At 39.2% G+C, this 25,655-nt stretch overlaps 1 protein-coding gene across 2 annotated transcripts in view; it reads left to right on the plus strand.

The window, feature by feature from the left end:
- Window positions 1–19,526: 19,526 nt before the first annotated feature.
- KCNJ3 (potassium channel, inwardly rectifying subfamily J, member 3) overlaps window positions 19,527–25,655 on the plus strand; it is a 162,525-nt gene continuing 156,396 nt past the window's right edge. Inside the window, exon 1 of one of the 2 annotated variants that reach the window (XM_012640773.1) lies at window positions 19,527–20,413. In XM_012640773.1, the coding sequence (XP_012496227.1) occupies window positions 19,712–20,413 (702 nt within the window). In that variant the 5' untranslated portion in view covers window positions 19,527–19,711. The remainder of the gene's footprint in view (window positions 20,414–25,655) is intronic. The other variant, XM_012640775.1, reaches the window with a different exon arrangement.

A 25,655-nucleotide genomic window follows, 5' to 3' on the forward strand; every position in this document is an offset into this window, starting at 1 on the left:
CTTAATCTTCTTATATCCACATTTGTCCCCTTCACCCAATTCATTCTCCCCCAGTTGCCAGAATGAACATATTAAAAAACTCAATCCTGATAAGGATACTTTTTTATTTAAGAACTTTTAGTGGTTTCCCATAGCTCTTAGAACTAAATACAAAACAAAACAACAAAGGACAAAAAATCACTGACCTTCACATGGCACATAAGGTCCTATATAAGTGGTTCCCAGTCCTAGCTTCATATTATAAACACGTGGGATTCTTTTCGAATATCAAGGTGCTCCAAAGGAGACTGACTTCAATTCCTCAGTTTTATTTATGATGTTCCAGGGAAAAAGTCTGGAATAGACATATAGGGTAGAGTGAACAAATAGAGGAATAAATGGGATGGGAGTTACCAGAAAATTTCTGATGGGAAAGCCCAGGAGGTTGGAGACTCAGGAAAGAGTTAGAGGTTAGGTCCAAAGTCAGTTTGTTGGCAAACCAGGAAAAGCCAGTATTGCAGGTGAAGTCCAAAGGATGTCTGCTGAAGAATTTCCTCTTGCTCAGGAAAGGTTATCTTTTTGTTTTATTCAGACTTCAGTTAATTGGATAAGGCCCAACCACATTATGGAGGGTAATTTTCTTTACTCAAAGTTTACTGATTTAAATGTGAATTCAGTTTAAAACACCCTCATAGAAACTTCCAGAATAATATCTGACCAAATATCTGGACACTGTGGCCCAACCGAGTTGACACATAAAATTAACCATCCTGCTCTGTTTGTTCTCTTTCCTCTGTAGACTGTTAGAATAGACTGTTAGAATTGAAAGTAGATACGTAACAATGTTGTCTGTGAATACCTATCAATGTGTTTGTACAACCAATACGGATTGATGGAATTAGGACTCGCCTCTTTCAAAAAGCACAGCAAATCATTTTTCTACCTAGCGAAATTTGAGAATGGTTTGTGTTCATTCTGTAAGAACCTAATCACATAATAGTTTTAATTATTTCCTTGGCTTGTTTGTTTTACTACATACATAGTAATAATCAGTATCCTGCTTTCTGTTATTAGCTTTACCCTGGGTTCTCAACGACTGGGACCAACATTTTCATTGAGGTTATGAGTACAATTCAAAAACAGTATTATACGGTCTTTTATTTATGTATCATTGTTTTCGTTGTGTGGAAAAGGACATCATCCATAGTATTTGCTTGAAAAGGCATAGAAAAAGTAAGCTTGCCTAAGTTGCTTTCACCTGCCCTGCATAATATCCTAAATTTAATTAGAAGAAAATTGTACCTTTGGGTCATATTAAATATCCTGAAGAGTAAAGATACATGTGAGGAAACTATCCTTATTACCTTTGTACAGTAAATTAGTGAATTTGTTTATAAAAGCATTTCCAAAATCATTTTCTTAGATCACTGCTCATTTCAAAACTGGTCCAGTGGTCAAAAAGTTCAGTTAATGTTTTATTCTACATTGTTTTTTCAAGAGACATATGCATTAAACAATAAGAATGATTCTAAGAAGTACTCCAGTTAAAACTTTATTTCATATTTTTCCCAAAACACCTCAAACTTGCTTGTCTATAAAATAGTATTTTTATATTACATTGTTTAACATATCTTATAAGAGCCTTCTTTAATTATTAATTTATTCAATAGCAGCCATTTTTAGCTCCTACCCTGGTCTAGGCAATGTCTCATGCTCTGAGACATAAAAATATGAATATTATAGAGTTCTTGTTGTGAGTGAGGCCACAGCTTGAACTTTCCAACACAGAAATGGATAAATTGCAAAACTATGATCTAGATGTTTAATAGAAGCCTAAATAGTGTGGTCCAAGGGATTGAGAGTTATATATTTGTCTCCTAGGTAAAATTGAGGTTAAAAACAAATCATTGTTTTAAAAACCCATAATCCTGCTGTGAGGAGTGGGAACAAGAAGAGGTTTTAAAGCATGATCAGGACATGTTCAATTAAAAATGTTTTTAGGAAGATTACTTGGCAGGAATGTGGTGGAGAGACTATAGTGATGAGAGTCTGATGAGAGAAAGAACAGATGGAAAGCTATTGCAATAGATGAGTGATCCTGAGTTTCTGAACTAAGGCAGTTGGGGTGGAATTGGAGAAGATAGGCCAGAATTCAGAGACTTTCTGAGAAAGAGCCTACTAGAGAAGCTGACTTATTGAATATGGGAAAGGAGGAGAGGGAGAAGGGGATGCCTTTGATTACTTAAGATTTCTACCATAGAACGTGTCATGGATGGTAATTCCAACACTTCAGGACAGAGAGGAAGGAACAATGATGCATCCTGGGAAAGGGGATATTGATTTCAGATTTGAGCCTGCAAAGTCTGATATGCCTATAAGGCATCAAGACAGACATATTCAGTTACAGGTAGAAATATTGATATAGAACTCAAAAAAGATCAGGGTTGAAAAAATAGGTTTGGAGCTCATTAACCTATAGATAATTGAATTGTGGAGTATGGACAAGAACTTTAGAGAGCATAAGAGTGAGAGGGAAACAGAAACAAAATAGGGATTTGACTAAGAGTAACACATACAGCACAAACTACTGAAAGAAAACCCTTGAAGGAGACCAAGAGAAAGCAATTCAAAAATTTATAAGGAGAATCAGGAGAGAATAGTGTTCTGGATGATAGCAAAGGAGTTTCAAGAAATGCATTAATGCATGCCTAAGTGCTGCACAGAGATTGTACTTCCCTTTCATTTTCTTCTACAGTCTCTTCTGTTGCTGCTGTGCTTATAATCTCTTTTCTAATACATTAAATATGAATCAATTTACCAATTGCAAATTGCAAGGTGTAATTTACCAATGTACCTTCTATTTAATAGATTCATTTTCTATATTTAATTCTTCAGCCCATTGGCATTCAATTTGGTAAAATGTCACATATAGTTTTAAACTGAGATCCTTCTCCCACCCAAAAGTCAATTTATCCATTTCAGATATGCACGACTGCATAATGGTTCTGCCTCAACTGTTCTCTCTAAACTGTTTTATTTGTTCCAGCCCCAGTGACGAGTGTCAGGATCAATTGGGGATAGACTGTGACCAACTTCACAACACAGGCCTCATGCCTACTACCCTAATGCTTCCCGACTGATGCAGAGGAGTGGGGAGGTCACCATTCCTGTTGTGTAATAGTATATTTGTCGGGTGGTATCTGGAGTAATGAATCTCCTTGTGGAATATTGTTGACTAACCACTGACAAACAGGGGAGCCTAAAGACTAACTCTTTTGCCCCTGACCCCAGATAGAGAGATGTGAGAAGCTTTTACTGCCTCTTAGGAAGTGCTCTTCTGAGGTCGAGCAGTCATCAACCTAATGCATTCCTGCACCCTCCATTGGCTTTCTCCCTTCCTGGCCTCATTTCCCTTTCCTTCACTCTTGCTGTCTGGAATTAGGCTCTCTAATAAAGGGGCATTCCATAAGGTTTTGCCTCAGAATCAGCTTTCTACGAATCCTAAGATAAGACATTGCTCAACATTGACAGCAACAGCAACAACATTTATTAAGAACACATTATTTTCTCACTGGTTTGTTATTTTTTTTAGGCAATACTAGGTTAGTAAGTGGGATTCTGGGTTTATAATCTGTTCAGGTGGCATCTCTTTAGCCTACTTATTATAGTAATATAACATATTTTATTATCATGTAGACCAATTCTCTCCACACTATCTTTCATTTTGCAGGGGAGGAAGGTTTCCTCAACCCTCTTAGTGTCCCTGGCTAGGCCTAAAAATAAAACTGGCAAAGACAGATTAACAAGAGCAAAGCATATGAATTTGTTTAATATAAGTTTTATGTGACACTGGAGTCTTCAGAAATGAAAACCCAAAGACCCAGGGAAAGCTGTACTTTTATGCTAAGTTTGATGAAATGAGTATTATGGAGAAACATAATTAGACAAAACGGAGCACAATATGATGGAAATAAACTAGGGGGAACTCAGCAAGACCTACTTGTTCAGAATTTTTTCTGCATCTCTGTGTGACATTCATTCCCCCCTGCGTATGCAGCAGGACATCTGTTATATGACGGTCTTCCAAGGACAAGGGAGGGAGGAAGTCAGAGAATGACCTTCCTAGGTTTATGGCTTGCTCCAGGGTAGAAGAATTCTTGTTTCTATGACTCCCCTTGATGGAGAGGAATTCCAGTTTATATAACCCATTTTAATGGGACAGAACAAAGTAAGAGAGGCCTTCCCGGTTCTGTTTTCTCAATTTCCTTCAGTTTAAAATACTCAGTATTCTAAAGTGCTATATCTTGGGTTACCATGTTCTGAGCCATCACAATTTTTCAAACATTCTTACTTATTTCCGTCAATGTACAATGTTGTCATTATAACATGGTCAATATATGTGCCATGATTTGCATGTGTCCCCCAAAGTTCATTTGCTGCAATCTTAATTCCCAATGCAACAGTGTTAGGAGGTGGGGCCTAATAAGAGGTGATTAGGTCATCAGGGCTCTGCCTTCATGAATGAATTAATATTATGGGAGTGGGTTAGCTATCAAGAGAGTGAGTTTGTTATAAAATCAAGTTCAGCCCCTTCTTGCTCTCTTGCCCTCTCTTATCCTTTCACCTTTTGCCATGGGATGACACAGCACAAAGGCCCTCACCAAATGCCGGCACCATGCTCTTGGACTTCTCAGCCAAATAAACTTCTATTGTTTATAAATTACCCAGTCTATGATATTCTACTATAGCAACAAAAATGGACTAAGATAATATATAGTAAATATAATGTGTACATTAATATGGTGAATGTATAATGTGATCAATGTATAATGTGATACATGTGTAATATTATTAAAGTTGTATCTGTGTTTAATTCACTGCAGGCTTCAAAAGCCATGGACAATGTAACAACTATCTAGTTCCTATATTTCTAAAAAATGAGGTGCCAGGACTCTTTGAAACATGCTCAGAGATTATGAAATTGGCTCAGTCCACATTACTTCATTAGCCGTTTCAAGCTGGATATGAGAAAACAAAATATTATTTGAGGTTAAAAATTCTATAGTGAAAATTGCTTTGCAGAGAGTTCACAGATTACTACGTGTCCTCCTTACAACTGCTCATAGGGAAAAGTGCAAGAGAAAGTCAAATGGAAGAAACTTCAAGAGAATATTTTGGCGCTCTTAGTATTGACCCACTGGAGCTTGAAGGGCACTAGAACATGGACTTGAATAACACCTGAAAAGGGTAAAGAGAAAGGGCTATGCCTGGATATAGTGGCTGAGAAAGCCTGTGGGGACAAGCTGTACTTGGTGGGGAAAGTATTTGTGGGGAATGGAAATGGCCATGAAACATTTCGGGAAGGACCCCCACAGGTGCTCCTGCTAGGAAAGCAAAGGAGGCAGAAGATGATACTCTCAAAGGCAGGAGGCTGAGGGAGGAGTTACAGGCAGCCAGCTTGGTGCACTGGAATTGGAGGTCACCAGCAGCGGACCCTGAAGGGTACTCAAGGTGGAAAATCTTCCATCAAAGAGGCTAGGACCCTTGAGGTTCAAGTCCTTTTAATTCTCTTTCACTTCATGCATATGAGACAGTGAGATGCAGGCTCTTATGGATGCTCGCAGCAAGGCACATTGGAGCAGCTGAGGGGAGACAAGTTGGCTCAATGGGAGGCACTTGCCTGAACCAGCATCTGGAGCACACCTGGGAGACTGTTTTCTCTGTCCAATGTTCCAGTCCTGGTGACTAAGAGTATCTTATTATTCGTATGAGCCCAGAATACCTGGCTTCTGTTACCCCATCTGTCATCTTCGTGGGGCCACAACCTTTACCAAACCAAGGCTAAGGCCTCTTGGTCACTCCTAAGGACAGCAACTGCCAGTTGCTTGATGCCAACAGGGATTTTCCTTCTAAACGATTCTATCCTCAGTGATTTCGTAGTAACGTTCCATCTTTATTCAATCTATAACATATTACCAGTACCAGCTTTTCCCACTAAAGAAGAAATGGAGGGAACTCACACAGTCAATCTCTTATTAGACAACTGGGCTGAAAAGGCACCCACTACATGTGTGCTCTCGAGGGCCATGGCTCTCTAGCAAAATTTGGAATGATTGAAAAATTCAAAGAAGGGGCAAGGACAGAGTGTATCAATGAATAGAGGAGGAATATGGACAATTCTTTTCTTGAAACTTGAAAGAGTAAAGGTTATAGTAGTACAATCTTGTTGTGTATGGCTAACCTCTTTTTCATTGCCACTTGGTCCCAACATTTTCTCTTTCAATTAATACAGCTTCCACCATCCATCACATTCTTTAGGGAATCTTCTGGTGGTCACTCCTTATTGTTAGTGTATAAGTTGATGTCTGGTCCAGTAACATAGACTTGTTTTTTTCTTTTTCTTGCTCTGATTCCTCAGGGAAGGGATGGTACCTCACAGAGAAGAAACCTCTGTACACTGCCAGCTCTGTCACTTCTCTGGGGTCCGGCCCAGGGAACTAAGTGTGGAGCTGTTGCTACCGTCATCACTTGCTCCAGCTGTGATTTATTCCCTTGTTGAAACTGAAAACAAGTCCACTCCCTCCCGCAGCAGCTAGACTAGGCATTCTTTGGCTACCCCAAGTGACCAGACACCAAGCTTTTTCTAAACAACTCTCTCCTTTGCAGTGTTATACTTTTCTACAGGGGTACCAAAATATGCAGCTTATATGCAAACTTTTTTTTAAAAGATCTTAATGAAACAGCCATTTCCCTTTTAGAATCCCACCAACCCTTTCCCACACCTGTACATCTGCAAGATTCACGCATTCATTGTATTAGACCGTTAGTGACTGGATGAGAGAATATTCATGTGACAGGCAGAATTGCTCATCCTCCCGGTGACTAAGGCTTTTTTCACTAGCTTCTCTGCCTGATTTCCTCTTGCCTTCGCAGGAATGAGTTAGGTCTTTCATGAGACTTTCAAGAGCCTCAGGCAGTTCACTTTTGTCAGGTCTGTCTCATCGTTCATCCAACAGTGAGAGAATCCCACAAGTGAGCATAGTTTGGGATGAAGCTGGTGTCTCTCCCTCATCCCTCCGCACTTCCATGGCATCTACTAAAGTATAGGAAGTGATGAAAAATGAACTTTGCCCTTCAGAACCCTGGACTTTCCTCAGCTTTTCCATGGTGACCACCACGAAAAAGGAGGAAGGGTCTAAGTAGGTGGGTTTTGTGCCCCAGCTTCACCAGTAGTAGCTCTGCATTTATCTATTTTGTTTGTCCTCCCTCATAAACTTTATTTTAAAGAAAGAATTCCAAGAATGTTATTCTTCCCAAAGTTCTAAAAGGTGGCTAGGGTCGTGAGTTATTTAGGATTGGTAGCTATTAGCAGTAATCTTGGCAGTAGTGTAGTTAATCCTAAATTCTTTGAAATAGATGGTGAATGACAGGCAATTCTGGAGGACATCCTTCCGGGATAAAAGTTCTCTTGCCCTGACACTTTCATCATAATAGTTACATGAAACTAGTTTATTACTTGTAAGTGTCCTTGCTTTTGAAAATTAAATTCTCTTGCTCTAGTATGTACGTATAAAGATGTTTCTCAGGAGATTGTATGTATTAATATTCATCACAGCTATAATTCTTTGCTTTTTTGAGGTGTACACTGAAGTTACAGTTTTTCATACTGTTTGAAAGGCATGTAGAATTGATATATCAGGGACACTTTTTATAGTACAGCTACTTTGCCTTTAAATAGCACCAATTTAAATGTTCATTATTATGTTAGGTGGGTTTAGTTTCTAAAGTCATTATTTGAAATACTCTGCAAGTGTTGCTAGATTATCTGCACAGCTATTTTAATATTCTGGCCCTCCCTTATCTCTAAATTTCAAAATGCTCTTTTTCTAGTTGTGCATTTTGTAAGACACACAAAGTACAGTGAAAAATGAATGGTGAAAATGCTGATTCGGTGCAGCCCCTGTTCTCTTTGACTTGGTGAGGAAAATATTTTTAAATGAACCAAAAAGAAAAAAATGAAATCAAGATTATAAAGCAAGGGTCATCTTGGAGCCTCCTTGCCCTTCAGAGAACTATTCCAACTTGACTTGAACCTATGACCTTACCCAATCCAAAGCCCTGTAAGAGATTTCTTTCTTTTTAGGCATTATCTCTTCCTGGGTGTCTTTACCTTTAAGCTCTTGTACCTACAAGTGCTGCCTTGGCTTTGCCTTATATCAAGGTGACTGCAAAGTCCAGGCACTTCATTGGCTTCAGAAACAATCATGACACTGATGAACTTTGTGAATATTGAAGACCACCCAGAGGTGATTGGCCCCCTGTCCTAGTGCTGACACCACTCCCAACGCTTCCTCTCTTCCTCTTGACTTTCTTCTTCCTTGCAGAAGTACAAAGCAATTCTTGAGGTCTCACCCTGAGATTGTTCCATTTACTTTCAGATGTCCCAGAGTCTGATAGGTTCACTTCTTCAGAAGTGTTCTGGTGAAGAAATCTTTTACCATTTTGTTATAGGAAAAACTTAAGGGAGGTTTTTTTCTGTTGGTTTGTTTTGCTTTTTTTTTTTTTGAAAATTTATTATTTTTTTTCCTTTTTTTTTCTTTTTTTTTATTTCAGCATATTATGGGGGTATACATGTTTAGGTTATGTATATTGCTCTTGCCCCACCCGAGTCAGAGCTTCAAGGGTGTCCATCCTCCAGATGGTTTTGCTTCTTGTGGTAGTTTTGTTGTTGTTGAGAGTAGGTGGGGGTTATAGTTTTGTTGGACTGCTAAAAAAACACTTTTTTCTTACGTAAAGGCAAAGATTTCCTAGTGGGTGGAATAAGGTGGTACGTGGATTTCTCCTCCCATCAATAAGCGAAGGTCTTATGAGTAAGAATGAATGAAGGCACCTATTAGACCAGAGACAGTAGAGTCAGTGTAAGGTAATGTCAGATACAGCCTCCATTGAGAGAGTAACAGGAATATGGAAGCACCTGGGGAGTAAAAGCCAGCACATTCTTATTTCTATTGAGTTGAGTTGAGAAAACACAGTTTGCAATTTATAAACCTGCAATGTTATAAAGGAGGGGGAAAACAGAACTCTTTTGCATTTAGTTATTGCTTTAATATCAGTTTATTTCTGTGGCTACAAAATCATTATAGGCTAATTAGCAAATTAGAAGTTCTCTGTGTGGATTTTATTTTAAAGTAATGATAATTTTTGAATTTATTTGTTTTTCACTGACTTTGGAAATATTTTGTGCCAGATCTTAGGGTGTATGCTTTATGTAGCTTTTTCTCATTTAATTCCTTTCATCAGACTACCTCACAGAGGTAGTACTATTTCTATTTCATTTTAACAATGAGAAAATTCAAGAACAGAGAAGTTAGTAGCTTGCCTAAATTTACATAGCCAGAAAGTACAAAGTAGGATTCATAGTCTAATAGTTCCAGGGCAGCATCAGAGGTCTTTTTCAAGGTCCTGAAGTCATACTGATTAAGGGAGCTTCAAATTGTGTTTTGAACATCAAATATTTCAATATGATTAATAGAGTGAAATGGTGGTGGAATATTATATCAAATAAAACAATACCCTTATATATTCTTTAATAATTTAAAATTTGTGATAACAAATTCATAATTACCTTGCAAATTTTACAGATTGACTTGATAAAATATTTTCACAATACATGTTTTTGTACCATTGACTAGTGCTTTACCCCTTATTCGTCATTAGTGGAGTTGGAACAGGAAACAATATGGAATTTAGGAACAACAAGGGCGTTAACTATCTTAGTTACTTTGTGTACATTTTGCTAAGACATTATCTTTCCAGATTTTGTTAGTAATTGCAGTATCCTCTAAAATGTAGACTCCAAATTCAATTCCAGAAGAAAGAACACTGTGAAACAATGAACAATTAAAGAATAAAAATAAATGACACTTCCCTTTCAGAATGAATGTCTACTTGACAGCCGAGATTCAGAAATGCATGTTAATTATTAAATATTTTGCATTAAATGGTTTAGGCAATATTTTTCTTTCAGGAGAATCATAGTGGTGTTTACTGTGATGACCACTGGTAACATATCTAATTTAATGACATAGTTTAAATGAATTCTGATGACCACATTGTCCTTCATCTATGTTACTTCTAACAATTGGTATGCAACCTTTCACAGCCGTGGAGACAGCCTTGTCATTCACTGGTGTTGTCAAGAAGCATAAATAATCGCTATGTGACATTTTGATACAAGGGTTTATTTAGTGATGTTTGCATCCTGACATTGACAGAATATGTGAGGACATTTTATCAGCAGCAACTCTAGCCTCACAGAATGCAAAAAAGAATGTGCACTTTACTTATAACTAGAACTGGGATGTGACCTCCCTCTCTCAACTTTCTCTTTGTGTTTTCCCCACTTCTCTGACTGTTACATCCCTATTCTTTGATTTTATTTAAAATAACCTGCTGAAAGGACTTTCTTCATGTGCAGAAAGTTAATTCATTATTTGGTAATTTCACAAAATGTTTTTATTTGTTTTTTGATATGTCAGCTTGATGCAAAACAAAAACAACACAGAAGGTAAGTGTTAAATAGCAGGTTTCTTCTTTACATTATGTGTATAATGGAGTGCTGACACCCATTCACTCTCTAATAGAGAAATTCTCTTATTTTTTTAAGTACTGTCAATCATCTAAGCTCTGTTTGGAGAACAGACTTTCTAATTAGTACAGATGAGAGAAGGCAAAGAGTAGCTTTAAAGAAACATTACATTTAATTATTACTTTAATGCCAAGATACTTGCAGAGGCACATCACCTATGGGGTCATAATAAATAGGTAGATGCTCCTTATAAATGATTTGGATACAGTTTTTATTTTCAGATTAGTTTTAAACAATTGCTACTTATTTAAGCTAATATTTGAGTTGCTTAAGCATGTACTTTGTAAGCTGGAGAAAGGACTATGCTTTCTCTCTCTCACTCTCTCTCTCTTTTTTTTTTTTTTTTTAGTAGAGACTGAGTCTTGCTCTTGCTCACAGCTCGTCTCAAACTCCTGATCTCTAGCCTCCCAGAGTTCTAGGATTACAGGTGGGAGCCACTGTGCTCAGCCTGGAGGAGAGACTGCATAATGAGGAAGTTGAGAGTTTTAATGTATTCCTACTCCACCCTTAAAATAATCCCCAGGGCCTCTTCTCTTATTGCCTGGAGAATCATGAAGATGATCTGTAGACTGCTGGGCAAGTATGAATGTGGGTGAGTTTATGCTGCCATTTTACTGGGTAAATTCAGAACTGTTATCTTTCCCCAAGTGAGAAGTTTAATGGAAATTACTGTGAGGTTTCTCTGGTAAAAACTGGAAGAAATTCTACATGTCATTGTGTAAAAATGAGATACTAGTTTCTCATAGTTATTTTCTATTTCTGTAATTCTTCTGCACCCCTCTGTCTCTAAATAATCATATTCTATAAAGCAAATGACCAGCATAACTGATCCCAGCTTGGCTGTCATTGTGGCCACACAGTGATGTGCCCTTCCACTGTCTTACTGGTAGTCTTGGTGAGAATTTTAATTTTTGTGTCCTTCCTTCCTTCCTTCCTTGGCCAATGCAGGAAAGTATGATGCATAGTGGTGAGAAGGATTGTAAAGACAGAACATTTACATACACAGATGTGGAAAGCAGAAACATTATTAATGTGAAAACTTCAAACATTTATGAGCTTTACAATTCAGCGGCTCCACATTCCCCCATTCATGTTCATTATTTATGACTGTGTGCGTGGTAGGACTGGATGAGCCTGCAGTCAATGAATAGTGTGTCCTCCTTTGCCCATGTGCTTTTTCACTGATGGGAAGATCCTCCTGTCACCAAAAGTTTATGTCCACATATACTGGACTCTCGTGATTTGTGAGAGAGCTGGAACCAGGGTTTACTAATCCCAACTCTCTTTGGTGCCAAAGGATGAGGGCTCTTAGGAGCAGGAAAGGAAGATTGATGGTACTTCTGTGTGTGATATTTCCCAGGGAAGCTCTTCTACTAATAGGCATGCAGTTCCCATAGATCAGTGTTTCTCAATCCTAGCTGTGCTGTCAGAATCACCAGAGGAGCTTTTGAAAAATGTCGATGCCTGGGTCCTACCCCCAGAGAGTCTGATACAACTGATCTGGGGTGAAGTCTTAAGGTAATTTTAATGCACAGCTCAAAACCATAAACATGGCGATTTGATTTCAGAAAGTTCTATTCTTCATTCTCCCTTCCTATCTAATCTGATTTACATGCCGCGAAATGTTTGAGTTCTCCTCTCCACTGCTTTGTCATCAAGGGTCTTTCCTGCCTTACTGGCTTCCTCTCTCTGTCCTATGGTCCAGCTGTTTGTTCCATTACTCCCCACTCTCCTCTCCTTCATGCAGTTTTACTGTAGCCTCAGTATTGGAGGATGCTACAGGAAGTTAAATAGATATATTCCTATCCTCTAGCCAACTATAATCAAAGTGTATATGAACATGACCATGGGCTATACCCCTCTCTTCCACCCTCCAGAAAAGTGGGATTCATGTGACTTTACCAGGACAAAACTGAAGATTTATGCCTATATTCATAATCAGTTAGTTAGACTATAGAAGCATTTCTGGATATTTGTAACAAAACTTCAGAAGAGATACTGATAAATTCTCCCTCTCTTCTCTGTCTGACAGCCATGGGGGTGTGACACTGGATCTCTCTTCAAGGAGAACTTGCCCTTCAGCTGGAAGAAGTGTATTGAGCTCAGGACCTCCAGCTACAGCACCTTTCCAGATGTGATGCCGCATTCAGGTGAAGACATGCTCTTCCAAGGACAGCCCCCAGCCAGTGACAGCTCAGTGGGCCATTAGAGCCAGTCTATCTCTGTCCAACGTGGTACTCTTCTAACAGATAACTTTTGTTCAGGAAATCCCCATTGGGTTGGTTAAAATTTTATCTGATTTACATCAAAGCCCGAGTCTCTCTTTACTCAATTGTTTCCTCAAATTTCCTTTCGTGGTTGTCAGCTCAGGAACAGCATTGAAGTCTCTCTCTGCTTCATTCTGTTCCTTCTTCCTCTTTTACCTTTCGTAGGGCTTGCCCCCTAAGATAACTCTTGCCCTAACCTTCTCTCAGCATCTGCTCCCCAGATGAGCTGTACTGATACAATCTGCCTTAGTCTTTGTAAGCATTTTAAAAAAATCACAAAACTTGTATTACTATTTTCCAATTATTGAAAAATAATTTCAATCTTCTCCGTATACTAACACAGATTAGAGTGAAAAATTTACTCTGCCACCCTTAAAATACTACTGTTTGTATTTTTTCTCAACCAGTGTTTTATTAATACATGTTTGTAAGGTTCTATAATATGGTTATGATTTATTTCTTATTCTAATTGTATAAAAATCTTGTCATTAAAAATCTATTTTCAGAGTTTTAAAATAAAGTAGTTTGAGCAGAGGTAATTTAATGCTAAACAAAATGTAAATGATTCCAATTTGATAGGTTTGAAAAACTCCCATTAGCTGGAACAATAATTCCTAAATGGATTTCTTCTGACTGCTAATAAAGCAGTCCTCTTCCTTTGAGTACTTTCCACATTGTATTATTATTTTGATATAATATATATTATAATATATAATCATAATACATTTTGTTGGCATAATGTCTTCATCACTTCTGACCTACACGACCCTTGGTATAGTGCTATGTACATGGTTTGTGCATACTAGGTATCCACTGTATTGAATTAAGCAACATTCTTATACATATTTTGACATCTGGGACTTCATTGGTATTCTCAGAAAAGAAATCCTGAGAAGTATAACTTCCATGGACATGGATAAGGATAAGAAATTGTTATTTTTCCTTGAGGGCTGACAAAATAGTTATTTCTTTTAAAACAAACGTTGAGTTCTGGAAGACTTTTTAAAAGCCCTTATTCTTTCATAAACCAGAATACTCCAATGTATAGCTTTGCAATAAAGAGAGGGTTTAAGTCAGGAAAACCTTGCTAAATAAATGGCCTACAAGTTACAATGGTGTGTTGCCTTTCTCTGAATCCTCAGGCAGAGGCCAGGGTTTGGAGCCAAGATTAAAGGCGGGATGAGTCATCTGCCATGGTATGGCAATGCCTCTGTTCTCACGTCTGCGCAATCAAATCTCAAACTGATTTCTCCTTCTCATTTTTTTCTTCTCTTTTTGGCAAGAGAGAAAATAACTCCAGTATTCTTTTTTAGGAGGATAAAAAAAAAAGGAACACCATTCTATTTCCCAAAATTGCATATAGAATTTCAAAGAGTGACCTCTTCCCAGATATAGCAAAACTTATGGTGGCAATGGGAATGTGTCACCTTTTGAAGCAGGAAAGCTTTAGATCCCCAGGCCTGCCCATCTCTTCATTGTACTTTTGGAGAATGGTAGGATTAGGAGTAAAGAAGTATTAAATATAATACCATTTTCCCCAGAGAGTAATTAATATTTCTGGCCATGCAGACTGTCACATGGTGTGTCACAGTAGCAATAAGTGAATGACGAGAAGACAGACTCCAGGGATACTGAGATGTTCAAAGCCTTGCTTTTGTCACAGTTGGCCGATTAAGTCATTTTTAGAATTTGGACTTCTCAGGGGCAGAGGTTTTTTCTTTCATATTAGACATACTCTTTTCCCCACACTGTTCAGTTACATAATAGGGTAAGTACACATACAAAGTCATACCTTTTTAGTATAAAACGCAGAATCACATCCTTCATTTTTGAAGTTATAGTTATTCATGATATTACTAATTTTGGACACAGCAAATAAGACATTGCCAGAAGTACTTTCCAGGCAGTATAAATATGTAGCCTTGCTTTTAGCTGAGTTTGTTGTTAAATATAGCTTTGATCCCCCCGCCCCCGCAAACTGTATGGGACTTTGCGTATAATCTACCACCCTATCTTTAAATGTTAAATCCAAATGACAGTGTATTCTGCAGTTACATTTTCCAGAGTTTGCTGGCTTTGTGGCCTTGCCTGAGATTGTGTCTCTGCCTCCTTTGACCCATGCTGCCTGCAGTGTTTCACTTCAGTTCATCAGACACACCTGATTAGGTGGCTGGCCTTCTATCATCCGTTCCCCACACATCTGCTTGGCCTCCGTGCTCTGGGCTGGCTGCCCTCCAGAACCTCACCCTGGAAGCAGCTGTCCTCACGGGGAAAGATGAATTTGTTCATCTGTAAACATTTTCAAGGAGTAGGACTCAATGTCACAAATAGGTAAAAGCCTCAGTCACATTTAAAGTGTAACAGAATGGCATCCTGAAAAATATTTAACTTCTCAGGCAGAACTGTGTCTCTTAAAGAATAGAGACTTTGAAAATGGGCAGATGTGTTTTGGAATCCCTGTTCCGCTTTCTTGTTATATAATACAAATGCTAACCTTAAAGTTCTAAGTACATTGCCTGTCACATTTAAGTTGTCTTTTAATAAATTCTAGTTCTCTCTAAAGCTCAATCAAATGTTTATCATATGCAAGGCTAGGTTGGATCACTGGAGTTCTGCATGATATCAAAATATTAAGAGGTAGGTGCTCAGGGTGCTTGCCCTTTCATAGAGGGAATCTTGGTGAACACTAAGCTGAAATACAAACTAGAACATGAAAAATGCCACATTGGAAATATAAGGAAATGAAAGTGGGGGGGGGTAGATTATTGTTAGTGGGACTATGAGGAAAAGTTTCATGGAAATGATGGCAATTGAAATAAAATATGAAGAAATTCTTCCCTCCCCTTACATACTATTGACTGTGATTTGGACTTTACAGGGATAGGAGAAGGATATGTTAAATGATGAGAAATAAATGAGCAAATGAAGTTAATGTAAGGCATGTTTGGGGAATTGCTAACAGTCAAAGTCGGCTAGAGCCGAGCCACATTAAAGGGAAGATAGGCGACAATTTGGAAAGCTAGGTTAGGCCATATTTTGCAGAGCGTTAGCTGTCAACCTAAATGAGAAGCATGGCCTACAAAGGAAGAAAGTCCTGGCTATGGATCAGGAATCTAGTACTCCTTTCTCCTTTTTTACTCTGTCACTACCTGGTAAGGGATGGCAGATCACCCAGTTTCTGGAGACATAATTGTTTTACGGTCAAATCTGTTTCCACTCAGCTCTGTGACATTGAGCAAATTATTTTGTCTTTCTAGCCTCAATTTGTTCATTTGTAAAATGAGAGGATTAGACTAGACCATGTCTCTTCAGGTACAATATTATTTGTTTATAAATTTGGTGTTGGAAAATGGCAAGTTTTTCATGGAAAAATGTTTTTCAACAAGTGAGAATGTTTTAAAAGCTTGGAAATGAAATAATTGGAGAACTCTTTGTTTTCTATTCCAATGCTAATCTTACATGATTCTAAGGTGATAAATCTATTAATACTATCTAGAGCAGTTTGAAGGAGAGAAAGACCAAATGAAGAAAAGGAAGTCATTTGAGTTTGGGCCTAAATTGAAATGTGGATTTGAAAAAGGTTAGTGACATTTTTTTTTTTAAAGAGGGGGGTGGAACTATATGAGAGATACTGTAGCAAAACAATCAGATGACTTGGAATCGGATTGAATATCAATTCCAAAGCTAACAAACACAGGAAGTACTATGCTCTTTTAAAAATTTACACATTCTTTTATATTAAGTCACATAGATGATCTGGTTTAGTGATGACTTTTGATTTTGTAGTACTCAGAGTTTCAGTGCATGTAGACTTTCTGGTGACATAGATTGGCACATGTTATTGATCCAACCAGCATTTATTGTAGACCTAGTATGTGACAGATACTTTTCCAGGTAATGGAGACATAACAGGGAACAAGACAAACACGGTTCTTAGAGCTTATATTCTATAACTGGTAAAGGTTGAGGAGAGAGACAACAAACAGGTGAAGAAAATAACAGCTAGAAAAAAGTGTTATGAAGAAGATGAACCAGGTTGATGTGACAGGGAGCACCTGGGATGTGAGGCGACTCTTCCCTGAGAAGGATGCTTCTGAGAGCTGAATGAGTGAAGGAATGGCAGGGCAAGAACATTCTAGGTAGAGGGAATGGATAGTGCAAAGGCTCAGGGATGTGGTTATTGTCCTGGAGTGTTTTAGAAATCGAAAGAAGCCAGCCTGGCAAGGGCATAGTACGCTGGGGGAGAGTAGTCCGTGATGAGATAGACTATAGGTGTTAGTTCACAGTGTGGTGCCAATCCCAAAAACTCATTTGTAATTTCTTCTTGGCCTTCTTACAACTTTATAGCCCAATATATATCATCCCTTATAGCAGAAATAATAAAACCACACTCCCTTTTTTCATTCTAGTACTGGGAAAATGTTAAAACTCCCAATTTTCCAGGGGAGGAAATTGGGACTCAAAAGTTGTTCAGCTACTTGCTCAAGGTCACACAGCTTATAAATGGCACAAGCAGGACTCAAATCAGGTCTTATGATTCCAGGACCAGAGCAGTTTCCACTTCCCACAGTGTCACTTTACCTTCTTATGTAATCCTGAAAAGAATAAACAGAGTTACTGACCTCTTATCAGAGGACCTGCAGGAGAAGCATCTGTAACTGAGGGTAGATGTTTTACCCATTGACAGTGAAACAGTCATATGCTTACGGTTGACAAGCTGGCATGCGCTTGCCTGCACTAAGGTTTGCAAGGGAATACCTGTTGGCAGAGAACTGACAGAGTGATTATGTACTTACTTTACTTTGCATGGTAGTCTTACAGCAGCCCCTTGATTTTATAATGCCACGATTTGATGATTTTCCAACAAAATCAACTTTATGTATCTGAACTGAATGGAATGTGCCGTAAGATACCATGGCAATTTAAAACAAACATGAAATGTGGTAAACAAGCTGGTATTTCCTCATGGGCACTCTATTAGCTATTTCTGCACTTTGCCCCTCATTAAGTTAACTACCAGGCCGCAGCCATTAAAATCCAGGCTTCTTCCTTCAATTACAACCACACGTTAACTCTAGATATTCTGAACCTTTCTAATAGAGCCATTTTCAGGAAGGATTAGGTGCTTTTCTATTAGTGTCTCCCCTCCTTTCTGTGTTCATCCTAAGACTCCCTCTGCCTCTTGCAACTTTGAGTTGTGAATATACCTATATCATAGCCAGTTAGGATCTCTGTTTATGATGCAACCCCAAATCCAGGCATCCGTTTAAAATGAGAGCCCTAGTTATAGAGACATATTGTACTTCTCTCCTTTCGGAGAGCGGCATTTGCTGCTTGCTGGGGGCTTTCTGACTGATGCAGGGGGCGAGGAAGGAGAGTTGGCGGGCGTTTGGGAGCAGATTTAGAGCCGCTTCTCATTGGAGGGGCTAGCTTTTCCTGAGCTGCCAGACACTGCAGGCTCAACTGAGGCTCGGAGGTGCAATTCAGGCTGGTGGAGCAGCGGGGGAAGGCAGGGACAGGCGGGGCTAGCGCGGCTCTGCAGCTGATCACACGCACCACCACACACACCACATTCCTGCCGCCCCGGCTTGCGCCTCGCATCCTACACCCCGGGCCACCGCGGCGCGGACAGGGAGTGGGGAACCAAGGAAGGAAGAAGAGGCAGAGGTTTCCACCGCGAGGCAGAGGAAAAGCTAGAGAGGCGCTAGTGTTTAACCTGAAAGTCTGACCGGCAGCCCGAGGCTCCAGCACCGTCCAGCGGCACCGCTGTCTCTTGGAAGGCGGGCACAGCGCCAAGAAACCCACGATTCCCCCGCTCCAGTCAGCCTGCGTTCGGTGCGCCAGGATCCTTCTGGAGGGACAGCGTGGTGCCCTTAGGGAGGTGCGGAGCTTGGGGGACCTGCATTGGCGCCCATCGTGGTGCACCAGGAAAAGTGAGAACCAGGAAAACAGCCGTGAGCGCAGAGTGCGAGGCCAGGCTGCCGCTGCCGCCCGCTGCGCCGCCTCCTGCCCTCTCCCGCTGGGTGAGTGCCCAGGCTTCGCGCCCGGCCGCGTCTCTGCTGAGCTCAGGGGTGGCCTGCGGGCCCTTGAGGGTCCGCCGGAGGGCCCTGGTGGCGACCGCGGAAAGTCGGCGGCCGGAGGACGCCAGGCGGACGGGTCTCTGGAGTCCGGCACCCGGGACCCTGAACCCGGAGGGCTTGGGTAGGGGGCGTTGCACCAGTGCCGGGCAGACATGCCTTTGGGTGGGATTTTGGCTAAAAGATAGGAGGCGGGAGCGCCGGGGGGAGCCAGGAGCCGTCCGGGGGGCGGGAGATTGGGGAGCGGCGGGGTGGGGGGAGGGTCTGGTCCAAGCAGGTAGAGGCAGCTTCGCCAGCCTGCGAGTTGGCAGGTGGGGTGGAACTCGCTTGTCAACTCATTAATTGTAAACGGTCAGTTTGGGGGTACTGCAAGATAGTCAGGAGGGCTGTGGGAAGGCAAGAGGTGGCCCGGGATGCCGTTGGAGGGGGAAGAAAAAAGACGCCTCGAAAAGCTTGGAGGCAAAATTGCGCTTGGGTTTCTGGTCCTTGCATCCCTCCTGCCTTGAGTGCGGGAGAACACTTTTTTAAGACTCACCTTGGAAAGAAAGCCTCGGTCTCAGGGGAGAAGAAGAGGCGTCTGCAGGGGGCAGAGACGGCAGCTACCTGCCGGGTGCGCCCCCCACCCCAGAGCACTCGCTTTGCACCCCCCTCCCCGCCCCCACCTCCCTATTGGTGCTAGTTTGCAGCGCCCAGCTCCTGCGCCTTCGCTTCCGTTTGAATCTGGCTCGCCCCTCCGTATTATGTCTGCACTCCGAAGGAAATTTGGGGACGATTACCAGGTAGTGACCACCTCGTCCAGCGGCTCAGGCTTGCAGCCCCAGGGGCCGGGCCAGGACCTGCAACAGCAGCTTGTGCCCAAGAAGAAGCGGCAGCGGTTCGTGGACAAGAACGGCCGGTGCAATGTTCAGCACGGCAACCTGGGCAGCGAGACGAGCCGCTACCTCTCGGACCTCTTCACCACGCTGGTGGACCTCAAGTGGCGCTGGAACCTCTTCATCTTCATTCTCACCTATACCGTGGCCTGGCTCTTCATGGCGTCCATGTGGTGGGTGATCGCCTACACTCGGGGCGACCTGAACAAAGCCCACGTCGGCAACTACACACCCTGCGTGGCCAATGTCTATAACTTCCCCTCCGCCTTCCTCTTCTTTATCGAGACCGAGGCCACCATCGGCTATGGCTACAGATACATCACCGACAAGTGCCCCGAGGGCATCATTCTCTTCCTCTTCCAGTCCATCCTCGGCTCCATCGTGGATGCCTTCCTCATCGGTTGCATGTTCATCAAGATGTCCCAGCCCAAGAAGCGCGCCGAGACCCTCATGTTTAGCGAGCATGCGGTGATCTCCATGAGGGACGGAAAACTCACGCTCATGTTCCGGGTGGGCAACCTGCGCAACAGCCACATGGTCTCTGCGCAAATCCGCTGCAAGCTGCTCAAAGTAAGTGCTATCCGCCCCTTCCCCACCAGGCGACCTCTCTTTCCTAAGCCGGGCAATTAACTCACCTGAGAACCAGCCCAGCCCCCCCTCCTGGCTCTTCACAGGTAAACTTCCTTCTGCGGGGGAGGGGCTGGGGGTTTGGGCAAAGAGCACAGTTGACAGTTTGTTCTTTTTCACTCACTCTCGTGCTCTTATTTATATTCCCCATTTCGGATGTGCTCGTATCACTTTCTGGACTAGTAACACTTAAGGATCGGTGTCGGCTCCTGGAGCCTTGAGGGAAATTAGTGCTCTGTTCCCTTCCCTATCCTTGCTGCTTTGCACTTCAGAACGCTTTTGATTATTGTCCACACAAACACACTGCTCCATTCAGTGTGAGGTACTAGATAGAGCTGAACAAAACAGCTTTTATTTTGAAGAAATAGATGCTGAACTTGCCTCAACTTTCGCTTTGGGCTTTGCTCTTTTTTTTTTTTTTTTTTCTTTTTTTTCCCCCGTCTAATCATATTAGCAGGTGGGTTATTTCTGTAGACCCAATAACTTTAACTCTATCGTAATCATTTCAAGAAGCATAAAGATCCAGGAAGCAGTTAATAAAGTGGAAGAAACCACACTTAGTTCTTTTAAATTTTTATTTTTACTAAATATTTTCCTAGAGAAGTTTTCGTGAAGGCTTGAGTGCTTTTCCTGTAGAGCCTCTTGTTAATTTTATTCTTAATTGCCTGTTTCTGTGAAGCCTTTGTCAATTACAGATTTCACTTGAAGCTTTTCAACATCCATTAAAGAAGATTGCTTCCTACCATCAGCGGTGTAAATGCTAAAACAAATTGCACATGGAGTGGTTATTAAAGCAAGGTCCATCTAGTCCTTAGAGGGCACCACCACAAACAAGAGAAGTCCTCCCTAAGGCCCATCCAATTAGAGACTGGGAATGACGAGTAAAACCCAGTTCTCTCTTGCTGTGTGCCATTTACAATTCACTTTTTTTTCTTCTCCAGGGATTCTCCTTAGTAGTTTTCAAATTTTCAAAAATTGAAAAAGATGAGCTCAAATAGTTCATACGTTGCAAAATACTGATCTGAGATTGCGTAGAGAACTATAGCCAGATTCAGAATTTAGTATTAATAAAATGAGAATCTGATAAATATTTTAGTGGAGACTTTGCCTTCAAAATTTCAATTTCCATCCTACACTGTGTTATACAGCTCCAACTTAAGTTATAATTAAAAGTAATCCAGTGTGCTTTTAAAAAGTTTTGCTCTCATGTCATTTTCATTATTCACTTATAAGATCTTTCCCTAATTGCTCTTGACCAAGTTGCTCAGGAAAGTGTTTGAATTAAAGCAGTTCACTTGTCCTGTCACTTCACATTATATGCATATTTACAATGCTATATACAGTACATAGACTAAATTTTGTACACCGTAGTGGAAAATTATCAGCCTGGCTGTGATGTACATGTTCATTAAGGTAACTATGAATAAATAATTTGAGTAGATCGTATTCTTTTATAATTCAACGAACTGCATACATTTTGTAAAATTTCACTTAGCATATTTTTATATTGACCACTGTTTGAACTAAGTGGGTTGTGGGATCAAGCTGAGCAATTGTTTTAGACATGCTTATTGAGTGGTAATTATGTGTCCCTGTTTCTATGCATATTCCGCAATACATCATCTCTTTCTTTAGGTTAGGCCCACTGGGCAGATATGAGCACTTAAATTGTTAATAGAATGCCAAGGTTTCTGTCAGGGAATCCATGTTTATGTATCACTTTAAGACTCTTATGAAACAGTAGTTTAAGGCAATGATTGGTGTAATGGAAATGGAAAGTTAGATGTTTAAGGTTATTTATTTCCATTCTCTGGTTTTGAAAACATATAAGGTTATTATTTATTAAAGCAGATATCTTTTCCAGGCAACATATTTTCAATTTTTTTAGACTTTATCAATTGTTTTTAACAAAGCCAGACATAAATAGAATTAATCTACATATCAGGTTTTGTTTTCTTTTTCTTTAATACAAAGTTGCAATGAATCTGGAGCACCCAGTCTCTGTAGTGGTGCAGAGTACTGATAATGATTCTTCTGTATAAGGCCATATATAAAGAATGTCCTGATTAAAAAAAAATAAAAGATTTATACCATTGACAAATTTGGAGCAAGGTGCTATATTAACACAAGGTGATAAAAACATCTAATTAAAATATTTCATATCATATTCCTATAAAGTTCTTTACTTTTGATTTATTAGGAAGATAATTCTAGAAGTAAAAATGATTGACATATGGCATCAATTTATAGTTAAACAAAATTATGGTGAAATTTCTTTCCTGCTTTTTGTGAAGGGAGAGGGTTGATCAGTGGCAGTGCTTCAGCCAGCCAGTTAGTGTAGTTTGTTTAAAGTTGATTTTTTCCCTATAGCCATGGTAACTAAAATGGATTCTTATAGTTCTTGTCATTTCACAGAGTTCATTGAAAAGTAGTCATGTTTTATTGGGGAACTAATAACATTCAGAAAAATTACAGGGGAGATTTGCTTTTAACAAGTTGCTCTCATTTTCTCTTAGGGATGGAGATGAAGTGACCTAAAATAGTCAACTCTATTTTTAAAGAGAAGCTATACCAAAATCTTAAAGTAGTAATATTTCCCTATCAGTTTTTACACATTTTTCTTATTAAATTTTACACACTTTCCTCTTTTAACCTGCATTTAACATTTTAAATGTACAATTTATATCTTTAATACAAAGTATATAGAATTTTTAAGGCAACAAAATCCAATATAATACTTAATGATAGTAATTACAGTGCATGTATGTTCTTCCTATTACCTAATTAAATTTACTAATATGTTTATATTGTTGTTTTCTTATTTGCTGAATAAAAGCTTCTTTTCCACATATATATAAAAATTTTATTTAATAGTTATAAGGAATTTTCAATTCTGGGGAAGACATTAAGAACATGGATATGGCTTTCTAATACTTGCTATTATAAAATTTCCATCCATAATATTTTAGAATTGTCTAACTTTTGAAGAAAGTTTTTTTAACTTCTCTACCTAATATTCAGCTATGCTTTTCTCTTATATGAAAGCAAATTTTATTTCATCTCTGTTCCTGTCTTCCCACCTTAAAAATACTGAAATTTCTTATAGTAATCAAATATAGATCTTCTAACTTTATGCCTGGAGGAGGTCAGTCCTTTGTCTACTCAGATAAAAAGAAAGTAGATTAAGTAAAAATCAAAGGAAATAGTTTGAAGTTCTTTGTTAAAGTCTATGTTTTAATTATAAATATAGCTATAGAAACCTCTTTTAAGATGAATATTCTTTCTCTTTTCCTCTTCTCACTCCCATATTGATTTTTTACTTGAGTTACCAATTGATTTTAGTTGTTTTCTTTTTTTTTCAACCAAGAGAATAGGGACTAATTAATATCATGGCTATGCTAATTTAATATCCAATTGAATGTTTTTATAAAAATGTCTGAATTAGGGAGGTGAGACCAAAGACTGTTAATGCTGGATCCTGTAGTTTAGCACTGGCTTGAAAGGATCTGGAAATCTTTTTTACTCCTTTTTATCAACATGATACTAATGAGTGACTGACCTAGACATATCACTTGTTCGGGCAAAAATTAAATTATATTCTTTGATATACCATTCAAGAGTTTATAAATTTATTATGTAAATGCCATTATATATATATATATATATATATATATCATATATGTGTTTATATTCATCCAGTCAGCACACTATTTTTTTACATGAAGTAAAAAATAAAAATAACTACTGTTGCATTTGTATTTTGAAATAAAGAAATAAGGATAATTTTTTTATGGAAGCATAATCTTATTTCTTCGTATTCTTATTCCTTGCCAATAGTCATCATCTTTCTGTCCTAAGAGGTCAGCTATGCAGCCCTTAACTTTCACTTGTTGAAAGGTAATGGAGTGCATTCTTTTCCTCTTCTAACATCACAAATATTTATTTACTCACTTTTTAAAATTCTCCATTTATATGAATACTCATAATTGGATGCTGTCTGGTTTCCCTATGTGAGTATGATCAAGTGCAGATGCAATAAAAAAATTGTGGTTGAAAAACCATTAAGCTTTTTATCCTTCTCCTATGCCCTAACATTTTGTTAATCTTTTAACCACATGATTCCTGGACAAGGATTCCTAGATTTTTCTTATGTATTTAGTGGTTTGTCCTCTTTCCATATCTTGCACTTAAATGCTTTTAATGTTTTTGACTCTATAGGATCTTAGTTTGTATGACTGACTCTTTTCACCACTTGATTTTGGCCAATTTGAACTTTACGTTTAATCTTGAGACAACTATTTACCTCCCTTTAACAAATTAAATCTACAAATGATATCTATAAAAAATACTGTTCTGGACACCATCTAAGCTGTTAGTAAAGATATTCGAGGGGTTTAAGAGTGAGTACCTCAAAACTCTCGGGGGCTATCCCACATTCATTGGTGAGTTCTTTAGGTGAATTCATTATATCTAAAAATTAGCACAGTTCCTATTTAGTCTAGTTTTGCTTTCTTTGACACAAGTATAATAATTCTCCAGTAAGAATAGAACTTATGTTCTTTTTAAAAATCTATGATTATTATTCTCTTTTACAATAGTTTAGTAATATGTTTTGTTTTGTTTTTTATTTTTTAATATGGTTACTTAAAAGTACAGGGTGGCTTGTGCTCAGGGAATAAAGAGTAAACAGAAGTAAGGGACATAAAGACCCACAAATAAACAGCAGTAGGTAGGAACAAATGAAAAAGGGAAGCAGAAAAAAGCATTTGATGGATTGAAGGGTGTTTGATGAGTAGGAGGGGAATGTGGAAGTAGGGTTACAAATCCTGTCCACAGTTATTATAAACTCCATAAAGGGTCCTCTAGGAATTATAAAGCTGCTCTTTCATTTGAGTGGTACTAAAGCCTCACATAATCTTTTGCAAGATAAGTTACGTTTCATTCTATAAGGATTGTTCTTTTCATAAAAATGAGTATATTTTTATGGGTTGATTAGCATAGCATTAAAAAAATCTTTATTTTAAACTTGATGTTGGTTGTAGTTTTTCCACCTGAGTATTCATGGAATTTCAAGCTTAAGAAGTCCAAATAAATGTATGATGTAATTGTAGACAATCCAGATAAAATTCTAGGTCTATGTACTTCTTCATCTGACTTGAATTTTGGTCTGAGCACCAAAGCCATT

Source organism: Propithecus coquereli, unplaced genomic scaffold (genome assembly GCF_000956105.1).
Source record: "Propithecus coquereli isolate 6110/MARCELLA unplaced genomic scaffold, Pcoq_1.0 Scaffold157, whole genome shotgun sequence".
NCBI lineage: Eukaryota > Metazoa > Chordata > Mammalia > Primates > Indriidae > Propithecus > Propithecus coquereli.